The following is an 18,753-nucleotide window of genomic DNA, read 5'->3' on the forward strand; positions in this document are numbered from 1 at the left end:
CAACCTTTTCCTCACTTCAGAGCCCTGTAACATTAGTTAATATCCTACGCCAATTGAGAAATATAAAATATGCTTCACCAAATGTGTTTTTCTTTATTGAGATATGTAACCTACCACGGAGCCATTGACGTTGCACACCGGAGCACAAATACATTTTTGGAAGAAATATTTATTCAACTCCGAGGAGTACGGATTGGAAAATCAATGCATTGAGGGCTCGAGACCCATGTTTATTTTTCTAGAAAAAAAAACAATTTGAATCTATTTTGCTCTTGGTTTAATGACAATGATCGAGACGGAGATGCTCCCACCAAAACGGATGTGGAGAACAACAACATCACTACAACATACAGAGGTTGCTAGGGATAAAATATTGCCATATGTACATACTACGTAGAAGAGCCTTCAGCTGAGCACATGTTAAAATCAAAATTAGATTTTCAGTGTAGTACTTTTTATTTATTCATTTCCTTTGGGACCTCTTCCTTCATTCGCCCTTCTTCTTCGTTTGAATTACAACTACTACCAGCACTAGTATGTGAGTAGTCTATGTAATATGTAGATACAGAAATAAAAAGAAAAAGAAAAATAAGTTTGCCTTCAACAACATTAGGAACTGCATTTTCCCTTTCTTCTTATCTCTTTTCTCTCCTTCCATGTCCCCCCCGATCTTATTCGTCTATTTATGTACTTTGTTCGTATATTGTAAGGAATGATGTGTGGTGCGTTTATATATAAACAGTCTTGAACAAAATCAAGAAAAGGAGAAAATCCAAATCTATTATTTTATAATATATAAATGGTCCATAAAAATCTATATACTTTCAATTTTAAACTTCAAAAGGATATAAATTATAAATTAACAAAATCATTTCAACAAAATTAATACTATTAATAGATGTGTGTCTGAGCTCTTTTAATTATTAATGTGGCCGTCCTTAGCGGCAAAGATGGCTTCCAGGCGGGGTGGAATACCTGGTTCCCATTGTGGATGTAGTCCTCTGTCATGGAGTACCAGTGCTGGTTGACACTGGCTTTGAAGGCATTTGATAACAGACACTGCACTTCCTTCCCTTGACCTGCACCCAAAAGATATAGTCGAGGGGAAATCATTCTGCCGTCATTAATTATTGAATTAGTATTAGTATTTAGATTTTAATGGACCACCCTGTACATGAATCCCAATATTTCATAGACATATTTAAGTCAATTATCAGTATTATAGCCAAATTTGGACGATGAGCAAAGATACCCAAGAATTTTAGCTATAGTTTAAGACCTTTATTTGCTTTCAAAGACTTATATTTACTCTGATATAGCTCTTTCAAATACATTTATCGTTCTCGTATTGCTGATAATCAATTCTGGCCAATGACAGTGCAATTTCCAACACACACAAAGTGTAAATTAGAATAATTTGTTGATGGAAATTGACAGAAAAATTATTCGAACTTGATTTTGTGTTGGTTACTTATATTCTATAATATACTTAATACAAGATAATTATTCGTCTGGCAATTTTGACACGGAGTTCTAAGTCACAAAGACGCTGCCGAATTGGACGCAAAGGCCGTCCATAAAACTTTACATGCTAATTGACTTAGCCGTAAACATTAACCAATGACGTCATCAAAAATCAATATTTATCATGACCACAATTTTATACAGTGAAGATAACGACATTTATTGTATATTACAACCTTTCTTCATCTAAAATAACAGAAAAAGGCCACAACTTATTTGATATTAGTTATTCAATTCTTCCTTCTAACTAGATTGATAATAGATAATTTCAATTCAATAAACAATATTAGTCATAATACCGATAGGAGGAAAATAAGCAGAAAAATCAACAGCTGACAACAAAATGCGGTTTACATTTTTGTGTAAGTAAAGTAACACATTCTCGAGGGTCTAACGTCTATAAGAATATTTAATAGTCCAATTAGGCCTAAATACAGAAAAGGGGCAGCCTTTTTTCGTGCAATTAAGATACATAAAGTGTTGCTAAACTAATTCAATTGGTAAACTCAGATACTTTACTCTCGAAACCAGGACTGTTACAAGCATTTTTCTTCGAAGTTTTGACAAATTTCTCATAGTTTTCACAAAATGTGGTTTTTTTTTTTTACATATATAAATGCCGATTTTGAGGAATATAATATATAAAGGTGACAAAATACAACATTTGCCAATTGATAGTATGTTTTTAGTTAGAGTCTTTGCTGCAAACACCCCCTCGCAAAGTCACAAAGTAGGACAGAACGTTGGACAAGACTGAATTGTTTTCAATCTAAATTTCAGTCTACATTATGAGATCATCGCCGTATGGAATGAAATATCAGTCTGAATTGGTCTAGAAAAAGGACTTAAGACAGAACTTTAAAAATAGATCGGTCTTGAACCGAGTCTCATCTCTAATATATGGTACCAAGAATAATGCACTCCAAAAGAAAAGAAAAACTACCAATTAACTTTTAAAAATAAACTAAAACTAAAATAATAATCCGTCAATAAAGAAGTCGCATGTTCTAGGAGCAACAAGCATATTTATTTATCTCATGAATATTATTTCCTTTTCTCTCTCGCTAGTTTTTAATTGAATTTTCGTTTGGGTTGAACGTTATTTATTTTGTTTCAAAAGAATGAGGGAAAATGTTTTTTTATCAGTAAGATAATGATATTTAATTATTTGAATTAAATTTTTATTTATTAAAAAATAAATATAAATAAAACTAGGGAAAAAAGTTACGCGACTTAGAAAAACTCATCTCTCCATTCTTTTACATATATTGTGTACTATATATACATATATTTAGAATTATTATAATAATGTATGAATATGTCCCAAGAGGAACGAATTTTTATTTTTATTTATAGAGAATATAACGAAGAAAGTAGGTGGAGTTATCAAATACATCAACAACGCGGACCGTCTTATGAATGGCAGAGCAACGGAGAAAGAAATAAAGAGGGAGAGAGAAAGAGAGACAGTCCTGCTTTCACAATATATTTTTCCCCCTTCGCTAACGCGCACGCCCCATTTTATGTCAAAGGAGCACCACAATCAAGTTCCCCTAAAAAAATAATACTTTTTTTAGTACTTCGAGAGTCTTAAACCCGTGTAGATGAGAGAATTAAAAAGGAATTAAAAACTCAATTTATTTAAAGATACATCTTCTTTAATTTGACACATTTCAATTCTAATTAAAATTTATAATTCTATTTGGAGTAGAAGTTAGTGTATACTAAATCTTAGTACGACCAAAGCCTAATCATCTTCGAAGAGAATCATGTTTGGTTCAATGCAGGCTAGTAGTGGCCTCATCCTCAAATCAGAGTCCCTTGTGGACCCTAATCCATCCTGGATGCATCATTCATTAGACACTTCAACGATGGCACGGTAAGGATATTTTTATATATTTTTTGCCCATTATTGAATCATGAATCAATCCACAGTTGCGCCATTGGTCGTGTAGAATTCACAAAGCAGCCTCCATCCAACCTCCGCAAGTCAAATTTCTTCCATTTCATGATTCAGTTGTTTGATCGGAATGGGGCACAGGTAGAGATTGAGCGCACGTCCTTTATTCGCTTTACGGATGATGGAGAGGTAAGGGTCATTTTGTTCCAGAAAAGCTCAAATGTGTACATTCATCAATTCTAGGAATCTGATGGACATCAAAAGCTCAACAACGGAATCAAATACAAGTTGCAATTGCTATATGCCAATGGTATTCGTCAAGAGCAGGATCTCTATGTTCGACTCATTGACTCCGTTTCCAAACAGGTCAGCTCCTTTTTAACATACTTTAAATATAAGTTATTAGTCATTATAATCATAGTAGTAATAAGTAACCATGACAAATCTCTGCCCATTTCTTACTCTCCTGCATTTTCATCAACTTTTTACTATCTTTTTTGGCTAAACAAGAAAATGCAAATTAAATAAATTGCTCATATATCATAAACGTTTTATTTTTGACAACTATTCCTTGATACACGTTTTTTCCATATCAGTAAATATCCGACAATAGGCAAGTAATATTTGATTGTGAGTTTATTATAATATTAAATATGGAAACTTCAATTAAAAAATGCAGTAGACTAAACACCTCCATGCAATGTGGCATGAAGTCTAACTAAATAGATAGATAGATATATAAGCCACGCGGGAAGCAAAGAGTGCAGATATGACTTTTTAACTTGAGATATAAATTATATTTAAATATGTGGATAGAGAGATAGTCTAATTGGTGTTGCAGAAAGTACAACGTCCAACTGCAAGCATGATCTGAAGATTTGCAAGGATTTTTAAGCCGAGTTAGATCATTTTATAAATGTATATGGGGATATGAATATTGTCAATATGGGGAGGATACATTGGGGTTACAGGAAGATTAAGAGCTGGCTTCACGCACCGTTTTTGAAGTGTACTAATTAATTATCAAATTTTCCCCCTGCTATTTCATAATTGTAAATTAGAAAAAGGGGTTTCGGCTTAGGCGCTTCTGTTGAACGGGCCTAGGGGGGTATGTCTCCCCCTTCAACTCATGACCTGAAGATTCGCAACATTAAGCTAGGGTTTCACGATTCCCATATATATGTATTTATTAAATATCCTTTGTGGGGATATGAGTGGATTATGTATATAACGAATAAGAGTTGAGAGGGGAGAGTTAAGACATTTCCAAAGAAGTGGAAAAAGAAAAGGGGTTGAAATAGAAAATAATAACTAAAAGAATAAGAAGTGAAGTAATAATGTTATTCACCCTTATTGTGTGTGTTGTTTTTTTGTTGTTGTGAGACTGCGCACGGGCTGCTATTTGTGTTTACTCAAGAAAGAGTCCCATTCATTCCGAAGGAATTGAGATTTATCTTAATTCCATAATTCTCCTTCCTTCCTTTCTTTCTTCCACCCTCGAGCTCAGGAAGGGACGAGGGAAAGAAACGGAAAATACAATTACATACTGAATGATACACACATTAGAAAATAAATAAATAAATATATATATATATATAAACAAAAAGTCAGAAAGAATTGTTGATTTACTATATTGTACATTCACAAATGAATGAATGATTAAACAAACATTGAGGGTGTTCGGAGATGGCGGCACACGTCTCTTTTCACTCATTACATAGATAAACTATTTACATCCCGTTCTCTATTACTAAAAGTGTGAAAAATTATGTAAGCCGGCCCAAGGGAGAGCCAGGCCTCAATTTAATTTTATAGTTCAAAATAAATTAGTTCATATTTGTTTGTTTATCAATTAAAAGAAAGAAAGGAGATGCTCTATGGGTCAACCCATGCCGAAGATATTTCCCCGTGTCTACTCCCTCCTACTTTTAAAAAGAGAGCTCCTTATGTTTTGACCACCTCATTTCAATGTACATCTTGGTACCATTGCTGCAGTGGTCGGGGAAAGAACAGGCGGGTCATGAACAATTGAGTTCGGAACACTTTACTTAAAAATCGATTATTTCAGTTAGTATAGTATATTTACTGGTACACCATAAAAGTGTTAGGGCCATGTTTATTGTGTAGAGTTCAAGTATTCACTCAAGTCTACATATATGGTGCGTCATTATATAAACAATATAGAACAAAAATCAAGAAAAAGGAGAAAATCCCTTTTTTTAAAACTTTATACATATTCATAGTGCTTTCTTTGTCAGTACTCATTTATTCGCTCCAGTACTGGCCGGTCTTTAAGACTGTTGATCTCTCAGACTGTCCCTACTAAAACTGATTAAAAAAAGAATAGAAATAAAATTGACTGAAGTACCGAACCTAACATGTTTCAGGACTGATATAAAGAACTCAATTGGACCAAACCGAGACTGAACTGGACGAAACTGTTGTTTTGAGTGCTAAATAAGGACTCAAGACACACCACTATATATGTTCACAGAGCCCCATATTTCATAGACATATTAGAGTCCATTATGTCCTTTGTGATGTGATGTGTTAAGATATCCAAGAACTTCTTATATTGTATCGTTTAACCCGATATGACCCTTACCAAAAAAAAATCGGTCAATTTTGCATTCTTATAGACCGATCAATTTTGGCTACTTTAACTACAATTTATTTGCGGGGCCTTCAATAGGTATACAAAATAATTTATTGATAGAAATGGATCATAGGATCATAGAAATTCGTTGAAGAATCCAAATGTAATCCAGAGTATATTTTGAGAAAAGTAATTCTAGCTGGCTTTTGTCTTGACGTCCCACATATGTATTTGAACTTTATCAAGTCCTTTTCATCATAATAAAATCCCCTTTTTTTTATATATCATGAGAATGTCCAAATATATTTATTCCCAAAAAAAAAGAAAAAATACTCAAAATGGGATATCCATGTTTTGGGAGCTCTTGAAAACATATTTGTATGTACATATAAAAGGATAAAACAAGTAAAAAGTATATAAGAGAATAGTCAGAAAGGGATCGTTTACCTCTTCTGACTCATTCATGTGTACATATGTACTCGTATAAATATATAAAAGACGGAACGTCTAAATCAAATTAAAAAGCTGAACCTATATAGAAAAAGAAGGGTCTCTTTCTCTTTCTCTGTCCGTCTGTCTGTCTTTCCTTCCTTTATAGCAGTACATTTATAACATAATATACAAATTGGTAAATATATAAACGCTTTTCCCCAAAAATAAATATAGAATATATGTATGTATACAAAATCAACCATCCAAAACTACATGATGTTTCAATTATAAATGAATTTTCCCGAATATAATTTATAATTTCTATCCCCATTCTATGATATATAAAAAACGTTTGCCAACTGTTGAAGTTTTTTTCGGTTGTTTTTTTTTTTTTTTTTGTACATTTCCCTAATTTTTAAAAGGATAAATGATTATTCATCATTAATCATTGCTATAAATGATTCTCTTTTCAGGTTGTGGAGTATGAGGGGAGTAATCATATCCGGAATCCGGAAATGCAACGGGTTCTCTTGACTCATGAAGTGATTTGTAGGTATGTAAATATTCTATCTTGAAATAGGAGAATTTCTTCATTTTATTCCTTCCATCCAAGAGGAGGAGGAAGGGAGAAGAAGAAGAGGTTTTTGTGGCATCCCTTGGGAGGTCCTTTCTCTCTCTGTATCTCACCCTCCTTTCTTCTTGAGTCATGGAATGCAGCGCCTCTATTGGCCACACTTTATCTTTTAAACAATGATTGACTAATAATTATTTTTATAATTTATCCGTTTGTGCTTTTAGCCGATGTTGTGAAAAGAAGTCCTGTGGCAATCGGAATGAGACTCCTTCAGATCCCGTCGTTTGTGACAGGTAAGTGACTCTCTTTATAAGGATCAATTCTATGTATGATGTTTTGACGCTCTCATCAGGGGGTCCTCCACTTCCTTCAGAAGGAGACGACCTGATGATGTGATTCTCTCGTTCTTTTTATTATTTTGCATTGTCCTTCTTTATACGTCAATTTTTTATTTGTATATATATTTTATTTTTTTGGATCCTCTGACATACGGTAGTAGTTGGGTAAAAAAACAAAATTACCATGGAGGAGAGTTACACCTGTTCTTTAAGTTCATATGAACAAAATCTAGATACTTCTGAGAGGAAAGGGGTGGGGGATCTATGACCGACGACATAGCTCCAATCATAATTAGAAAGGCACTCTTAATTAATTAGTACATAATAGAAATGAGATGCATCTCAATTCCAAAGAGGTTTTTCTATAGTAAAATCTCTAGATTCAGTCATCTTTGCCTTAGAAAGGACACATCTGATGAGTCAGCATAAAAACAATCCTTAGCAAAAATCAAGAAAAAGAGAAACTCTCAATTTACTTCATATATTCAATATTTAATAAACTTATTTAAGTCAACTCTAGGATTTTGTAATAAAATTAGAATTTGTCGATAACTCGTTGAAGAATACAGAGCAATACACACTCTTAATTTTGAGAAAAATCCTATTAGGTTGCTGTTGGGATGACATCTCACTATTTATTATCGAATCCTTGTTCTTTTTTAAAAACCTTATTTAAAGTATCAGGCCGTATAGTCTATTCATGACTTTCAATTTACTGAGATAAATCCTTATCTTTCAAAGATAATTGATATATTATATTAGATTTGGAAAGTAAATGACGTTGGATGGTTCAAGTCGAACTTATGTATTTCACATATTTGAAGGAAACAATGTAGAACTATTGTAAACAAGCCTCTCAAAAACACTTTCTTTGTTCAAAAGGTTGTAAGTAAGCCTAGTGGAGTTTATTAAACCTCTTTCACTTCCCTTCAAATCCTAAAACAAATACTTTCAAACATTAAAATAAATGGAAATAAAATGGAAAAAGCTGTATGCTTTTTTACTATTTTATTTTAAACCTATGAATTAATAAACTAAAATAGTGACTGTCGTAAATAATATTAAATTTTGAAGAGTGTAGATGATATATTTTTTTCTAAACTTATTCAATTATTGACAAACAAAAGACGACTTCCATCTCCACTGATCATAGTCTTGGTTGTTGTAATGAAAATGCATTAACAAATCTTCTTTAAAACTTTGATAGTTAATACAAAAATGTGTAAATAACTAAGGCACTAATGAAGAACCATTTCTCGAAAATTGGAGAGGGAAATTATATAATCAATTGGGGATTTTTCTGAGACAATATAATAATACGATGGTCAGGAAAGTAACATAGTGACTAAATCATTAATAATTTTGTACAAATCCAGTGCATTAAATTAGTACTTCATGTGTAAACACATTACTATCAAATTGTTATTGAACGCGTCTTTTCCTCTCCCTCTCCCCTCTGAACTGACCCATCAAATTAACTTCATCAACATATGTCTTATTAGTTCTACATGGTGAATGAATTACTCATCAATAATAAGACTAATAGATGCACTCCAATTGATTCATTGTAAAATGGTGTCCATTGCGCAAAGAAAGAGAAAAGAGAACGTAGACATAAGAACTCTATTAGTTATTACATTACATATACATATTTTATTACTCATCATTTTTCCCTTTGTATAATGAGCATATCACACATAACTATTGAGTACCATCTGCTCAAAAATTGAGAGAAAGAGGTGTCGTAGCTAAAATAATAATATAATATAATATAATACAAATTTGTTTGTTAATGATTTATGAAAAATGACTTGTGATAATAATAAATTGTTTGTAAATCTTCTTTTCTTTCCGTTTTTGAACAACAGATGGTGTTGATTGACAAATTTCCATTTCCATTCTTTTTTTTTTTTTTTTTTTTGTAAAGTGTTATATTATTGTTTCTATTTATTTTTTGACAAAAAATAATAATAATTGTTTTTTTTTGTGTGTTTCTCACATCTATTTTTCCTCCACTATTTGTAAAAAAAAAAGGAGTCATAAAAACTAATTATGACTTGACTCTCTAAGTGACCATGCTTAAAAGTGCTTACATATGTAGTCTATATGTATGTAAAAGACACTTTTTTCTCACATCATTGTGTGTAAGCCTTAGTCTAACAACACCGATCTGTTTGATCCTTCCTCTTATTTTCGCCCCCCTCTATCTATGAGTAGTAACTACAATTTCTCTCATTTTCCTGGAAGCTGTTCTTTAGTGAGATCCTGAAAAGTTCCAAAATAAAATAGTAAATAACTAATTACTAGACATTCTTAAAAGAACACATTCATTTTATCCTGAATTTGGTCCCTCAGTTACTTACTCAAATAGTAAAGTGAGGTTATCTGAGGTATGTAGCATTTTTAGCAATGTACGGGGTTGAACAACAAAACATGGACTCTCGAGCCTCCTGGTCTTTATGATCTCTGACAGAAGGTGGCATGGAGTCCTGGTGTATAAGTATAATCCCAAGCCGCCGTTCACGGCACTCCTGGTGGCCCTAGCAGAGACAGAGAAGTCGTTGACAGTGCAATTTATCGATTTGATGGGATCCTCCTTGATCTTCTTCTCCAAGCTGTACAAATCACTCCTTAAATTGTGTCCTCCACTTTTTGCTTTCCTGGAGAGGTCTTCTCCATCATTATTCATCTCGGCCACCTTGAAAACCAGGATACTGGAGTACTTCACAATTAGGTTGCCAACTCTCTAAAAAATCAATAAGGGTCACAAGATAGGTAGGGTCGGAGCAGGAGCCTTTTTTTCTAAATACGTAACGATTCTTTTTTTCAAGGAACGGTTGGCAAACAATTTTCTGAATTTCCCCATTTTTTAAACTATATGACCGGAATTGAATTAGATGCATATTTTTGAGTGATATGAACACCTGGAAAATAATTATCATCCAGCAATTTACTTTAATAATAAACAAAATCAACTCAATTTAATCAGAATATTTATTAAACAGAAACCTGTCTTGATTACATAAAACTGTATACATTGATATAAAACAATAGATAGAATGTTAAACATCCATCCAGAAGTAGTAGTATCTGTAGAATAATTGTAAAGATACTAGAGCCTCAAATTCATTTTCAAGTGGCACTTGTCTAACCATTTTTTTTAAACTCAGAGTATTACGAAACAAATTGCGTCCCTTTTCTGCTCAATACGGGACACCTGTTTTGTTTATATATAAATACGGGAGGATTCCGTTTTTCAAGGGAAAGTTGGCAACTCTATTCAAAATGTGAGTAATCATCGCCACCTCATCTTCAAGCATATAGAAGGTCTGAGATGTACTGTCTCTTGACTTCTTGCTCAGTCATGTTGTTGATGAGATGAGAAAATATTTATTATATTTTGCTAATTTACAAAAGATGGCTGAAGCAGAATGTCAAAATAAATATAATCACTATATTAATGTTGAAATTAATATTAATCAACAGTCCACGTTTTGTTGCCCAACACTGTACACCGATTATTTGCCCTTATTAGTTGTTACATAGTATTCTATTATCATCAATAAACAACCTGTGTATCTTTTTACAGTTATATCTTATCCTTGTGAAAAGGTAACTATAAATAGTAGTTGCCATAAACAATACATCATTTTGTAGACTCAAGAGGATAGATAAATATTTCTATCTTACTTTTTATTATCAAAAAATTAAATAAGAGCTTTAACGAAAGAAATACATAAAGCTGACATGATGCATTAAAATGATTAAGCAAATATATAAGCTGCATTTGTTTGTTTTTCTTATATTATTGATGGGCCATTTTTGAACTAGTATTTTGATATTAAACTCGGATAGACTTTAATTATCTTATAAAAGTTAACCAATCAATTTATTTCCTTTAGCTGACGTTGAAATTATAATACAGTTTTATACCATGAGTTAAGTAATTTACTCTAATACTTTGACATACAAGTTTAATTCATTTCTGGATCGGAGATTGTAAGGCAAAGCAAATGAATCTCAAAATAAATAAAAAATAAACTTGAAATGGCTCCCTTGTTCCAGCTCGTCTCTTAACCTGAATTCCCATGCTCTGACACTTATATCTCAAGAGGTTAATACATCTTTGTTTCTACCCTTTCTAATAGCTTACGTTTAAGCCTTACTATGCCTATTTAATAATTCAAATCCCTTTGTTGTCTTTATATATTTATTTATCCAGAGTCACACATAGATATAAAACCCATTCCAAGATGATATAGCCATTAGCTCTTGAAATTACGCAATTTATTTACAAATAACCATTACGTGAGGAATTAAAAGTACATAATATACATATGTATAATCTACCTATTGTAAAACCATGGAGGTAATTGAAACACCATCTGTGTGGTACGTAGATATTTATGGTTCATATAATGCATTTTCTAACTATGTTATGTATGTAAAATTGGTAGTAAATAACCTTAGCAATAAAAGTTCTTTAAAAAAAAAAGAATACATAACTGTTGCATGATTTGGTCACATTTTGACAAAAAAGATAATGATTTTTTCCACTTTTTTACTTACCCACATTTCAATTTTCTCTCCTTCCTCCTCTTTGACTGATCCTACTCCATATGGTGTAACAATGATGATAAAGCTTCTTGTAATCCATGGGATTTTGAGGGTGTCTCCCCCTCTCTCCCCTCCTTTTCTTATGTATCAAAAGCAATTACAATTCATAAAATACATAAGAAAATAGAATATATAAAAAAGAGCAGAAATCCACCTGTTTTGTCTGTTCCTTCTTGAGCCTCTCATCCTAGCTAGCAGATGGTTTTCATAGAATAGATGGGGGGAGAAAGGAAATATTGAATTACGTCAATTAATAATCCGTGATTTTGAACAATCCTCACTCACTCACTACTACATACATACATATAGCCATTTTTCTTTTTTACAATCTCTCCCTTGACCAACACAACACAAGGGCTTACTCCACCTTGTAAAACCATAAATATATGGACCATGTATGTAAAATATGAATGCTAGCTAGGTAATGCAATGGTCGTAAAAACAAGTTCATACAAATATATACATCTGTTTTATATATATGTGTACATATGTCAGTATTTCAAATATTATGTACTTACCTGGGTGTGTTACAGTGTTTCCTACTCAATTTATTAGTCATTCAATTGGTTTCTAACATGACAATGTCTAAATGGTCTTCTTTTTTTTTAGTTCAACCAATGATCTAGGTATATAAATATGTAAATGATGTGTTAGAGGTTTTGAAGATTTGAGAAAAACTTATGAACTTTTTAACAAAAACATAATTTCTTGATAATTTTTGATGACGTTAATTTTTTAGTAACTAAATTTCTTAATAACTTTCTTTACAAAAAAATATTTTTGATAAACTTGCAGACCCCTTCAGGTTAGCATGTGGGATCTAGACATATGATTTGTTAGAATGATTTAAATAGAATCTTGTTTGGAAAGATTGTTGAAATGTAAACTCTTTGTTTAGCTCTTTAACTCTTTGTTGATAATGCCCAAATTTTAAAGTTAAAAAAATGTTTTTTTATAAAACAATGCAAGAATGAAAGTTATCTATTATAAGAGGTCATTAGTTTATGAACTAGCCAATCCCAAGAGGGTCTGTGCATGCTCTTCAATCTAACAACCCAAATACCCTAAAATCCTACTAAAGCCTCTTGTAATGGGGATTAGGCTATAGGAATTCCAATAAGTATCGAAATACTTATGCTAATTGTGTTAGAAGAACCGTTGGTATTGTATTGCCAATAATAATCCAGTCATTGTATAAGTCCCGTTCACAGTGTTTCTTTTAATCTTAAAAAGATGGGTTTAATCACTTATTTTTTCATTTTTTTCGCCCGCAAATTTGCATATTTTTCTCATTAAGTCGTTCATGGACATATAATTTCCCGGAGGATATGCTCATAATATTATTGTAACGTCCCCACAATTAATGTAGGATAAATATTTTGCCTATTTCTTTTTTATTTTGAGCTCTTTTAAGAGCCGTTTATTTCAGTAAAGAAGGATTACCAGACATATATTTTACAGAATTTTTGCTGACAATGTAGTTGGCTACCCATCAGGTGAAATGATTTTATACACCCTTGCTGTGTATTTCAGGATCAGAACGTTTTCCACCATTGAATTGGTTGTCGCACCATCACGATGGGCTCCTAAAATCGTTTTTATCTTCTCTACAACGATCCATCCTATTTTGTCAAATCCAACTATTTGTTGGTAGATAGTTATTTATTACAACAACCAAGTGTAATGAGATCTTATAGGACTTTGTATATCTTTAAGCAAGTCTTTAATTCTTTTTATCCTCTAATTTTTGACTAAAACCTTTTACATATTAGTCCCAATCCCCGTGAAGTGAGCATATGAATTATGTCCTTAATATTCTCCTTTGAAATGTTCCTGGTTTATAGCGTCCCCAATCATCATTGATGAAAACTCCCTTGTCATTTAATAAATGTGATGTTTCATTTAACTATATATATGTAAAAAGTAGTAATTACGTAGTCATTGTACTGTCCAGCGTGCCCTAGCCTTGAGCATCACACCACAACCTACATATAGAAAGCACAGTTGAATAAAAAGAATGTCCAAACGTATTTTTATGTGATTTGTTCTTTAGTGAATTGATTAGATGTTATTTGGAAATCGTGTCATATAATTTATATATTATATATATATTTATACATGTCCATATTTCTTAAGTGAGAGAAAGAACGCCTTTTTATGGGCTACCTCGTTAAAAAAAAAAAAAAAAAAAAAGGATAGAGAATGGAGAAAATTGGCATAAAAAAATATTATATATTTTTTTATGTCTCTTTGCTTCTATATGTATATAGTATTGTACATAATATGATAGAATGTATTGTTTTTTTGGTTGTGTTGAGTATTGTTTGATAGACTCTTACTTTTTTACGGTTAGGACTATTTTGTACATACAATGTAGAGATGATTCTTGGAGGAGGATTGTTCTCTGAGTGGATCAAGAGCCATAATTTGAATATGAATTGACGTCTTCATACCTTACATACATAATACATATGTTTAGGAAGGGGGATGTAACGAACGATGGAACGAAGGAATATTTGTGGGGGGAAGGGATGGATGTTCACTTGCTCTTATTTACGTTCTTTTTTGTTCGTTTGGTCTGATTATTATTCATATATTACGTTTGAAGATAAGGATCAGGGGGAGTTCTTCTGACAAGACTCTACATATATAAGCTTTGAGGGGAACGTATTAGATCAAATGAGAATTATAACCATATTCTATGTGATAGACGAGACGCTTCACTATCGGTCAGGGGAGATGATAAAAAAAGAACCGTAATTTGAGAAGAGATTTTGCTCTTTCTTTTTGGTCGTTTGAATGTTCATGTTATAATGTTTAAAAATCTTTCATCTACATGGTCCTCTTATTTATGATTTATTTTTATCTTTTTATTAGATTCCAATTAAAATTCTTCCTCAAGTGCAATCAAAATTGCCTTAAAAATGCGGGAAATCCACGGGATATGCGCAGATTCCAAGTGGCCGTCTCTACTTCTTTCAATCTGGATCCTAGTGTGATTCTTTCTCCTCTCTGAAAACATGTTTGTGCATAATAACTCAAAGCATGGTCGCAAAACACGGCGCGTGGATGGAGTTTTAGCAGATTGTAAGGGACTCACTTGCACTATTTAAAAAAATTATTGACTCACATTAAATTAATATTTCTTTATTTCTAGCCACTGGGAGTTCAAACCCTCTCTTTCATCCTCAAGGTGTTCTTCCTTCCATTAAGGCTGTCTCTCCCTCAGAGGGATGGACCTCCGGGCAGCAAACTGTCATCATTATTGGGGAAAATTTCTTTGATGGTCTTCAAGTATTTTTTGGCTCAACCCCCGTTTGGAGTGAGCTCATTACCCCTCATGCAATTCGCGTGAGTACACCTCCAAGACAAATCCCAGGTATTGTGGAAGTATCTCTCGCCTACAAATCAAGACAGTTGACAAAGGGATCCCCCGGACGATTTGTCTATGTTGGTAAGTATTTTTTTAATTAAATAAAGCTTTATATCCTCATAAAAATATGCATGTTATTTAGCCATTAGTGAGCCTTCGATCGACTACGGTTTTGCTCGTCTCAGCAAGTTAGTGCCCCGACATCCGGGTGATCCAGAAAAACTTCCCAAAGAGGTCGTTCTTAAAAGAGCAGCAGATTTAGCAGAAGCACTGTACTCCATGCCACGACGACCTGACTACTCTGATTACTCATCTCCTTCCGTCCATACGGGATCAGGATCCCAGGACGGCCTCTATAATACGAGTAACAATCAACAGCAACAGGTACAACAGCAACCAGAGACAGTGACTGAAGAATATACATCCCGAGGTGGAGAGTCACCACCAAGGATGGCCTCTGCTTCATCCTCCTCTGGTGCTTCATCCTCCTATGTTAATGAACATTCCTCGACATCATCCACGTCTGCATCTACGCCAGTCACGTCCTCTGGTTCTTCATACAGCTCAGGCTCTCAGTTGAGCAATAATATGAACTGTCATCCGGGATCTCCTGGTCTATTTCAGACCTCTCCGAGTAAGATTTTTTCTTTATTTTTTCTTTTGCACTCCCTTTCTGCATGAAAAAAAAATCGCATGTTTTAGTAGCTTCTTTTCTTTTTCTACAAAAACAAACAATCAAAGAAACACAAATCCATTAACGAATTTTATTATTGATTTATTTAAAAATACTTTTATTTCATTATTTTTGTCCTCCGTACTTTTTTAGCTCCCTCTGCAAGTCCCTTACCCTCCTCTTCATCCAGCACATCGTCCTCTAATAACAATAATAATAATAACAACAACTCGAGTCAGCAAATCCCTGGAGGACAGATCCACTATGATCAACACCACCACCAACATCATCCATATTTCCCAGTCAATTTTCCTAAAGAGGATCCAGGACACGTCCCTCATTCACATCCTCCTCATCCACACCATCCTCACTATCCACATCAAGAAGCCAAATCCCTACACCACATGCAACAAGCCATGCAGGCCTATGTACATGGGCATTTTACGGCGGGAGGACCCACATCAGCCTGGCAACTTGCAGCCGTCCAATGAGTGAATATCCTCATCAATTCACTGACACTCCCATCCCATCCCAACCACCTCTCCAAAACTATCCTGTTAGTATATTCCTCCTTTTTAGAGCTTTATAATTGTATGAACAGCATGATTGCACCCTTCGATACAGTGCTTCTCAAACTTCCTTGGGGGAATCAAGGAAAATAACTAAACGCAAGTGGGCACCATTAAACAAAAAAAAATGATTTGTTTTCATATAGATAGCCTAATCACGCAAACTTTCTTGTGTACCTTGGGCGTAGAATTTGAGAAACACTACTTAGACAAATGTATACGTTGAAACAGAAATAAAACTTCCACCAGATGCCTGTAAAATAATAATAAAAATGCAGTTGCCAATATGCATTAATTTCTCACTCAAGAGGTTTAAATCATTTGCACTGCCGGTATATATAAAAATAAAGAAGCTAATAAACGTCATAACAATTTAATAAAACATTGAATTATGACGTCATTTCGCTTTTACATACGGGCAGTTCACATTTTTTACTACTCACAAGCTTAACAAGGATTGCTTTTGATCGCTCCTTGCTTTGGCTATAAATATATTTCCGACTTCTTATTGGTTGTAAGGTCAGCAATGATATGGTAGAAATAGTGAATAAGAAAAAGTGAGAAGTAATATTCTTCTAGAAGAAGCAGGCTGTCAATTGATATGTTTATTATTATTTTATACCCACCAAGAGACAGTTTTTATTTACATATCTACGTAGATGTATAGGTTTGCGAGTTTTGTTGAGGTGAGTGAACACACACGCAATTGCTATAAGATTCCTTTGTTTCATTCTAGGAGGTACTTTTTATTGCCATTAAATAGTTGGGTAAATACTCAATTACCGTTAGCTATAAAAAAAATCATAATACCATCAAGTAAAAATATAATGCTTAACACCCATAGATAAAATAAACTTATAAAAAAGTGAGATACACTCGACTCTTCAGCAGCTATATAGGATTCTTTGGTTGACAATAGATCTGTTGAGACTAAATCTAGGGTTGCTGTAACTCAAAAATTACATATATTAGTGTAATTGCCTAGATGTTACCCCACAAGTCGAATATTGAAAGTAAATAATCAAAAACAAAGAAATTACAACTTTTGTAATAAATTTCTTAGATCAATTTTATTCTCAAAATTGGAAAACAAAATAATTCATATGTGAAAAGGGAGTTTTCTAGCTTAATTCTGTAAATTAAATATTAGAGTTACAGATATAGGGCTCTCAGCCCAGGATTTGTAGCCTGTCAACACATTAGCAAGCTAAAATGATTTTTCTCAAAACTGAGCCTGGAGAACAATTGTATTCCTTAACGAATTATCCTCAACATCTATTAACAAATCATTCTTATTAACCCTTTGGAGGTGTCGTAAAATTCCACTTAAAGTAGCTAAAAGTGATCGTCACAATAAATGAATAGGTAATTGATATATTTTATTTGAAAAGGGCCATACCGAGGCATATATAAGTATTTTAAAGCAACTAAAAGCCATAAACTATGGTTTACATTTTCCCCAAATCATCCCACAAATTTGAGATCAAAGCCTGGAATATGTCGATGAAATTTTGGGATGAATGTATATTTGAAGTAAAAAAATTAATTGGGATTGCGTTCTCTTCTTAATTTATGTTCTAGATTATTTCTATATTGACGCACTATAAATGAAGAAATATCCTAGAAACCCTTTCTTTTAATTGATGGTATTTTGATAGTTATCATTGATAGGTAACGATAAACCTAAACAATAATACGTATAAAACTCTTCAAAGTACTCGAATCAACTACTCTTTTTCTTTCCTTAAACTTGACTTTATACCAACATTTATCGCAAGCTTATTCACTAATTAGATGAAATAATTTATAGTTACTTCATTTTGGCGATAAATATTTATATTTTTTTATTCCTCATTATTATTTCACTCTTATTTCCAGAGATGTCGTCCATGCTATCAACTTCCTTGTCCTCTATGGCATTTTGCTCACCAACACAGGCCTACACACCACTGACAGCATCTGCCAAATGATTTATAAATACGGGAAAGAGGTCGACAACCAAAGGAGACAAAATAATTATAATCAAACAAAAAATCCATTCATTATTATCAATCTACATAAAACATATCTTAAATAATTTTTATTTTATTTTTTTTGTTTTTTGGTTTTGTTTATTTTATACTTTTTTAATATTATTTGTTTTTATATGCCTACATA

General features: G+C 32.9%; 1 protein-coding gene across 1 annotated transcript; it reads left to right on the forward strand.

The window, feature by feature from the left end:
* The first annotated feature begins 3,099 nt into the window (after positions 1 to 3,099).
* On the forward strand, positions 3,100 to 18,053 carry LOC121113520 (transcription factor unc-3-like). The gene is given in 10 exon segments (XM_040707315.2): positions 3,100 to 3,403; positions 3,460 to 3,613; positions 3,668 to 3,790; positions 6,926 to 7,005; positions 7,251 to 7,319; positions 14,859 to 14,951; positions 14,953 to 15,068; positions 15,139 to 15,435; positions 15,497 to 15,988; positions 16,181 to 18,053. Coding segments are annotated over 10 exon segments (1,872 nt in total). The 5' UTR covers positions 3,100 to 3,293; the 3' UTR covers positions 16,519 to 18,053.
* The last annotated feature ends 700 nt before the right edge of the window (positions 18,054 to 18,753 follow it).

The sequence above is a fragment of the Lepeophtheirus salmonis genome, chromosome 2 (genome assembly GCF_016086655.4).
Source record: "Lepeophtheirus salmonis chromosome 2, UVic_Lsal_1.4, whole genome shotgun sequence".
NCBI classification, from domain to species: domain Eukaryota; kingdom Metazoa; phylum Arthropoda; class Copepoda; order Siphonostomatoida; family Caligidae; genus Lepeophtheirus; species Lepeophtheirus salmonis.